At 40.0% G+C, this 7,275-nt stretch overlaps 1 protein-coding gene across 1 annotated transcript; it reads right to left on the reverse strand.

Moving 5' to 3' along the window:
• Positions 1–1,080: 1,080 nt before the first annotated feature.
• TMED5 (transmembrane p24 trafficking protein 5) lies at positions 1,081–7,176 on the reverse strand. The gene is made up of 4 exons (XM_072866569.1): positions 6,890–7,176; positions 4,222–4,319; positions 3,336–3,519; positions 1,081–1,674 (listed from the first exon to the last, which is right to left on the reverse strand). Exons 1-4 carry the CDS (start codon positions 7,079–7,081, stop codon positions 1,456–1,458), a joined length of 693 nt encoding a protein of 230 aa, XP_072722670.1. The 5' UTR covers positions 7,082–7,176; the 3' UTR covers positions 1,081–1,455.
• Positions 7,177–7,275: the final 99 nt, after the last annotated feature.

A 7,275-nucleotide genomic window follows, 5' to 3' on the forward strand; every position in this document is an offset into this window, starting at 1 on the left:
GTGTTTAAGAAAGTGGTTTTTAAAAACACTTTTGTGATGAAATGTAGTTTAACACATTTATACAGGAAATTTCAGTGACTTGGCACACTGTAAAAATTACTAACTTTGAACTATTAAAAAAAGTTAATTCTCATACACCAGGGGTTTTGGCAAAAATTCTCCATACCCTCCCTACACTGTTAAAAGCCACTTCATCTAGAGATTACAAATTACTGATCTGAGGATAGCTTTGCCTTAGTTAAGTGATATTACATACTCAGTTGATCTTAATATTTGAAGCCTGTACTTATTGCTCATGTAATTCATGCCTCACTCATAAATAGCTAGATACAGAAACACTGCTCATATGAGCTGAGTATACTTACATAGCTAAAAGACTTGTGAGGGTGAGCAACCAGGGAAAGTTTAGGCAAATAGCTTTGGTTTTTCATGCCTATGTAAGTCACCCTATTAACTGCTACATTACTCATAGATACAGTAGACAAAAATAAAAAATAAATTGGCAAATAGGAGGGATTTGGAGACTACAGAAATTAATGTTAAGGTAATGTTTTCACATACTGTGACACCCTGCCCTTTATTAAAGGGAAGGAATAATATGAGAAATGACTTACTGAAAATTATCTATTACATGAGGTTACAGTAACTAAGAGTTTGACAACCATACTTGAAGGTGTATGTGCATTTGTTTGTATATCATAGTCAGTTCTCTTGAATCTCATGTAACAGACAAAAAGGAAAATAGGGTTGTACAACTACAGGACAGAAAGATTTATGAACAGGAATTGCACCTATTTTTTTCAATTATTTTCAACACTGCCTCAATTTCACATTGATGATACTTTTTTAAAGTGCTGACGTTAGTCATCTGCATATAAAAAGAGTTCTCATTTTGTTCTCACAATGTTAGCCCAGCGTTTCTCCATGATGCTGTACAATAAAAGCCGAGGATTTTTAAAAACATGTAACTCTGAAGATAAATGACAGTAACTACAGACTACCCCTGTGGGCCCCAATCCTGTAAACACTTAGGCACATATGTAAATTCACTCAATGTTTAACAGCAGATAAACCAATGTCTAAGTTACCATTTAAAGTTTTATGTGAACATCAAAAAAAATGACAGTATTAACATTACTTTGCATATGTACCAAGCATCCTGTGCACTATGCATAAGTTAGTCATTAACAGTAATTAACAAATGCTACAAGTACAAAAAAAATATTCTTAGTAGCACTTGCAAAAATGGAAGAGCTTGGGGCAAGGCATTCTGTTAAAACAAACAAACAAGACCATCACCAAAAAGGCCAACATGAGTTGAATACCTGATGTTTACTGCCTGTTCAAAAGAATCTGAAAGGTCATGTTTTTCTCTTTTTTTTCTTCTTTACTGTAGTAGTTTATTGCTCCCCCTCTCCCCCCACACCTGTTATATTGTTATGACCATACTGAATATTAAGTTCTACTTTTCCTCTTATCTTCAAAGAGACTTTTCAACATGTAAACCTGAACAGCTGATACCACCACCATTACTCCCAAGTTGACCATGGACCAGAAATTCACTCTGTCAAAGTTGCTTTCTTGTATATTTCGGTCACGAGCCTCAAATGCTCTGAGCAGGGTCTGAATCTGGACGCTTTTGCTTAATCTGGTTTTGACACTGTTGATGGATTCCTGGTAAGTAACAAAAGCGTATTTAGAAGAAAAAAGAACACCTGAGTTACATTTATAGCTTGCAACACATACAAAATATTAATACTGTATTATGACCTGTAATTTAATTTCTTGCTAAGTAGACAGTTAATTTCACTTTGAAATATATACCACATCACAGAATTTTCATTAATTTGTCTAGCCTGTTTATTGTATATCACCTAAAAAGGCTTAATTAACACAGCATTAAGGTTCTATAGTAATTTGTTTTTTCCCTTTTACAGGCTAGGGAGGTTAGAGTGAAATCAAACCTAAAATCAGTGTTTTAATACTCCATGTATCTTGGGGAACTGTGATTCCAAGTATTCAGACAAGTAAAAACCAGTGATCTCTATAGAACTAGTCTCAAAACAAGCTATGTAGTAGCAAACAAATGTAGGGTTTTTTTCTGCTGGATAATCAAGTTAAGGCACTTTTTAATGCAAACTACTATCACGATTACAGCTGTAGCAAAAGAAAAGTAGTAGTACAGTAATGTTATATTCCCATCTTCTTTTTATGCTTTCGCTGTAGTGGCTATGAACTGCTGCTTCAGCTTTGACACTAAAGCAGAACTTTGACAATAAGTTGTGAATAGGACAACTGGAGGTCCTAACAAAGGACACACAGTGTGTCTCAGGGAACCAGAGGAAGTACATGAACACTCTGGCCATAACAGCAGCAGCAGGATCCACTCCTTATTCTGCGTTTACAAAGTAAACACCTGGTCCTATAATCTGTTAAAAGTTTCATCCACAACATAATACATAGTCGCAACCTACAAAGCTGATCTCATGAAGTGCTGATTTATGTTCTTGTAATTATGGGACCCTGAAGTAACTTTTAGTGAGAAGAGTAATGCGTGCAGTAACAGGAGGCTATAAATTAAACAACAACAACAGCAAAAAAGGTTAAACCCAACAGTAACATTTTCTCCATGGCCATTTTCTCTGTTGCATATTTAACAAATATTTCGAAAGAACTATTTTTGGAAGCCAAATAATTTTATGATGATACTAAAGTTCACGTGTTATGCAATAAGGAACATCAAAACCATAGAAGAGCTTTAAAAATAAGACACAATTCCCCATTTTCCCGAGCAAATATGTTCTTTATCTTTTAAAAGTTAAACTACTAAGTGTTTATGTAAGTCCTCACAGTAATATATAAATTATTGAAGATAGAAATATTAATCCATACACTGGTTGGGGCACTTCTGCAAAGATGCGAAAAAGAGGCTAACACAGTACTTTATTTTCAAACATTGATAAAAATCTATGCAGTGATTCCAACTACATCATTGGGATTAAGCAATACTTTAATACTATAAATATTCATCTCATTGCCACTAGGGAAAAATGTCCCATTTTAGCAGTAGGAAGAAAGGAAGCTGAATTGGAAACAGAGTGACTTTGAGAGCCAGGCAGTTTCTTTTTGCCAATTAAGGGTCTATTCTGAAAATAGTCTCAAGCTTCTGTGTGGAAGCAAGAGATCCATAGTGCTAGGCTTCACGCATCAGTAAAAGCAATACATGGCACTGGAATAGTTTCCAGGATGATGCACCAGGCCAAGGCAGAATAAGTGACACTGAGTTTTTTTCCAAATGTTCTTACATTGAAAAGAATTAAAGATCAAATACTAACCAGAATGTCTTCCAATTTCATATCTAGGAGATCTGTGCCTGTAACATACTTCTTCCAGTCTTCCTGATCTTGTCCATCTTCTCCCATATTGTCCAGGATCAGTTCAAAGAAAATCACCTTTTCAGAAATAGTACTGAATGTGTTGTCAAAGCAGAACATGTAATCCCCATCTTCTGTTTCCACCCTGTGCATATAAGCAAAATGTCATTAAATTAACTATACTTTTTGTGCTGGTTCTCAAAAAGCGAGTTTTTGTAAGCAAACTTTCCTTTTTAAGACTGACAATCATGCACTTAGAAATAACTGAATATGCTTTCTATATAAAAATAAGAACTCCAAAGACACATTACAGATTGCACAGTCACAGCAAAACAATCCCACTGACTCTAAAGGCTTATAATGATGAAGACAAAAGCTTACTTTCATTTTCCTTTATTGGGATTTTGAATCATTGTTAATCATTACAAAAAAGCAGTAATGTGAGTGGAATTCTTATACTCTATAGTAAAATTACAATAACTACTACATATTTTGATAAAAGAACTGGAAAAAATAGGGGACTTTTCAGCTTATTATTTATATGACTGACAAGATCTTTTGATATTAGATGTGGAGGCCTTTTTCAACTCCACAATAATTATTTTTGTTCACTGACCACTAACAGATATCACTAAAACAAAAATATCCTTCACTTTATGGTAAGATCCATGTAAAAAGCATTCACTGTTTTTAAAAAGGTAATTGGTATTCTCAAACTGTCCTATTAGAAAGTCTTTTGTAATACTAAGGAATAAAAAGTACTCGACCTTTATTTTAGTTATATTTGTTAAAGAAACCAGAAAAGTACTTTATGTAACACTTCTAAGTTTGAAGATTTTAAACTTACGTATGAACTCCATCTGATTTTCTTTCATCAAAAACTAGAGTTTCACCTTTTGGAGACAGTAGATGAAAATCAACATCTAATCCTGCTCCATCTAGAACCTGTGAAATAAACAAAAAAAACCCCCTCCAACCAGTGGAATTCCTGTTTGCATTGCTGATGGCAACATTTTTAGGGAAGGCAAACATTTTTAGGTAAGGGAACTGACACAGAAAGAATCTGAAAGCTGAATCTGTCTGTATGAGTTCACACCAAGTTAACTGGAAATAGATTAAAAACTGGTTCAACCCAAAAGCGTTTTAGCTATTTCAAATCTTAAACTAAACATGATCTAATCATGCTAGGCTGGGCTTATATTGAACCTTTCCCTAATAGTTTTTAAGAATGCATACAATTTTATCAATGGGCAGGGTTAGGCAACCTCTAAGAATACCAACGGATGGCTAATCTAGCATTTCTATGGCAGACATCATTGATCAGTAAGTACCAGCGCTAGTTCAGTGGCAGAAAAATTTTATAACAAAAATCTGTCACTTTTATGTATGTACACATATATATGTGTACAAGAACACAATTTGTGCAGTGTCATCCCTAAGATCTCTTTGTTGGGTGAATTAACAGCGTAGAAGACAGGACTAGACTTCTAATACCAATTAAAGCTGTACCACAGACCTTCTCACATTTTAATGCAGATTTAAGGTCTGAATTCTCCCAGGGCATTCTCATTTCCTAAAGGCAGAAGGGATTGAAGGCATTTAGCTTCCTAAGCTCATATAAGTGTATACAGAATTCCAAAACTGTGCTGCTTTAACTTTATAACATGGCTACAGTTGCATCACTACATCTGTTGCGTTGTAGAAATTCTCTATAGGGAAGGTAGTAACTGACATTACTTTTGTAATACATAAATGACATACATTTATGACATTACTTAGGTCCATGCTAGGGGATTTTTTTGTTTGCTTGTTTTCCAGTGAACTATTTGAGTATAGCAGTCTCCTCCTACTGAAATTGAGGGCAAAGTTTACACCAACTTGAAGTGACACTGGAGACTTACCAAAAAAAGAGAAAGGACAAGGAAAATTAGTAGCTAACAGATGATCAAATTAAAAACCATACATAGTGACATACCTTTAGGACTATGACACAATCTAAACACCCGGAACAAAACTTCATATCAACGTAGTGTTTATTGCAGTATGTCTTTGGAGAATGACCTGCATCTCTATGTTAAATATTCCAATGCTTTAGTGACTAACAATTCAGGACAATTAGGTACAAAATAAATATTTCCAGTAACATACAGAGCTCCTTTTCTACACATTCAAATAGAAAGATGAATTGTTACTGTTAGCAGTAGTGCTGAGAAAATTATGCCTGAGTAGAAATAAATTCACTGTTATACACATTTGTTCTCTCTAAAATAAGTTTTTTTTATTTTGATTATGATTAAAATAAAATCCTACTAGGTCAGTGCAAAATAAACTTCTGTTTTGCTTAGACAAAGGGCTCTGAACAAAGCTTGAACACCTCAATCTTTCATTCTTGTTCAGTTCTGCATGTGACAATAATTAGAAAATAATCAGGAATTTCAGCTTTGTATTTTCAGTTGGGAAGCAGAGGGAAAAAAAGGAGGGTGGGGGTGGAGAGAGACAGATCCCGGCCAATTCTGAGGCACAGTAGCAGGATGGGAAAATATTCACTGCAGCTTCCCTCACTGTGCCTGTTCTACTGAAAAAAGTCTTTATTTTAAGGAAAGAAAAAAAAAAAAAAGGCCGAGATCTTTCCCAGAGATATCTGGGGAACTCAACTCTTCCCGAGAAGGGCATCAAGACCTTAATGTTAGTCTAGTTAAATAAGACTGTTTTTGAAAAACTTTCATCGTTGAGATAAAAGGTGTCTAATATCAACACAAAGATAGGCAAGGGCATCAGCAACAATTCTGTTTATGCTTTAGAGCTACCACACAAGGTCGCAGCCATTAACTTTCTACGTTTTTGCCGTTTTAAAGGATGGCAACTTGACATCTTCTAAAGCAAAAAAAAAAAAATCTATTAGAATATTTTAAGAAAGGTTGTAAAAGTATTTTTTTCTCCCAAGGATACAGCTTTTAATAGCCTGCAATTCCAACGTGGATTTGCGGGCGCCACACCAGGCGGGCGGAGCCCAGCCCCACGGGGCGCGGCGGCGAGCCACAGGCAGGGCGCGCACCCTGCCCGGACCGGACTGTGCGGGCAGCGGGGCGGCCTCCCGCCGCCGCAGCTGGCTGGGGAAGGCCGGCGGGATCACCCGGGCCGCCGCTCCGGGAAAGGGCACCGGGATCCCGCTGCCTCCGCAGGCACTGCCGCTCGCAGGGCCGCGCTGGCGGAGGCCCGCAAGGCGGCTCCAGCCGTGGCCTGGGCGAGGGATGGGGAACCCCAGGAGAGCGGGAAGGAGCTCCCGGCAGCAGAGCCGGGCGGTGCCGCCGCCGCTGGTGGAGCCTCCCCTGTGCAAAAGGGAACCGGGAGCCGAACCGCCCAGCGCCGCCCACGGCCCAGGAACGGCAGCGACGCCGTCGCGGCAGGATGCGGGACCGCCCGGCTCCCTTCAGTACTACCCCGCGGGCAGGCCCCTCGCCCTCCCGCGGCGAACCCGGTCGGCCCCGCAGCCGCGCCGCCCTGCCCTGCCCGACCTGGTACTCGAGCTCCAGCGAGGCCTCCTTGCGCATGGGCTGGTAGAAGCACTCCTTGCGGCCGGCGGGAAGCGTGAAGGTGAAGTCGCTGTCCAGGGAGGGGCTGAACTCGGCGGCGCCGGGCGGCGGCAGGAGCAGCGCGAAGCACCCGAGCGGCAGCAGCAGCTGCCGGGGCCACGGCAACGGCCCCATGGCGGCAGCAGCCTCCGTGCGCGGGGCCCACCCGCCGTCACGGAGCGAGCGAGGAGCGGGGCCGGGCCCCGGGGGGTGGGCGGGGCCAGGCCCGTCCCTCCCGCCGCTCCCCCAATCGCAGCCACCGCAGCACAGCTCTCCGCCCGCCCACAGTGCACCGCGGCAGAGAGACATGATAGGTCGGTTTCACCTTT

Source organism: Ciconia boyciana, chromosome 7 (assembly GCF_034638445.1).
Source record: "Ciconia boyciana chromosome 7, ASM3463844v1, whole genome shotgun sequence".
Classification (NCBI taxonomy): domain Eukaryota; kingdom Metazoa; phylum Chordata; class Aves; order Ciconiiformes; family Ciconiidae; genus Ciconia; species Ciconia boyciana.

Bases quoted from the DNA above. Each gene is read 5' to 3' on its own strand.
- TMED5 (XM_072866569.1), bottom strand. From the start codon at position 7,081: ATGGGGCCGTTGCCGTGGCCCCGGCAGCTGCTGCTGCCGCTCGGGTGC. The intron at 4,320-6,889 runs GTCGGGCAGGGC...TTTATTTCACAG, and splicing joins CGCTGGAGCTCGAGTACCAG to GTTCTAGATGGAGCAGGATT. The intron at 1,675-3,335 runs GTTAGTATTTGA...GTTACTTACCAG, and splicing joins TGAAATTGGAAGACATTCTG to GAATCCATCAACAGTGTCAA.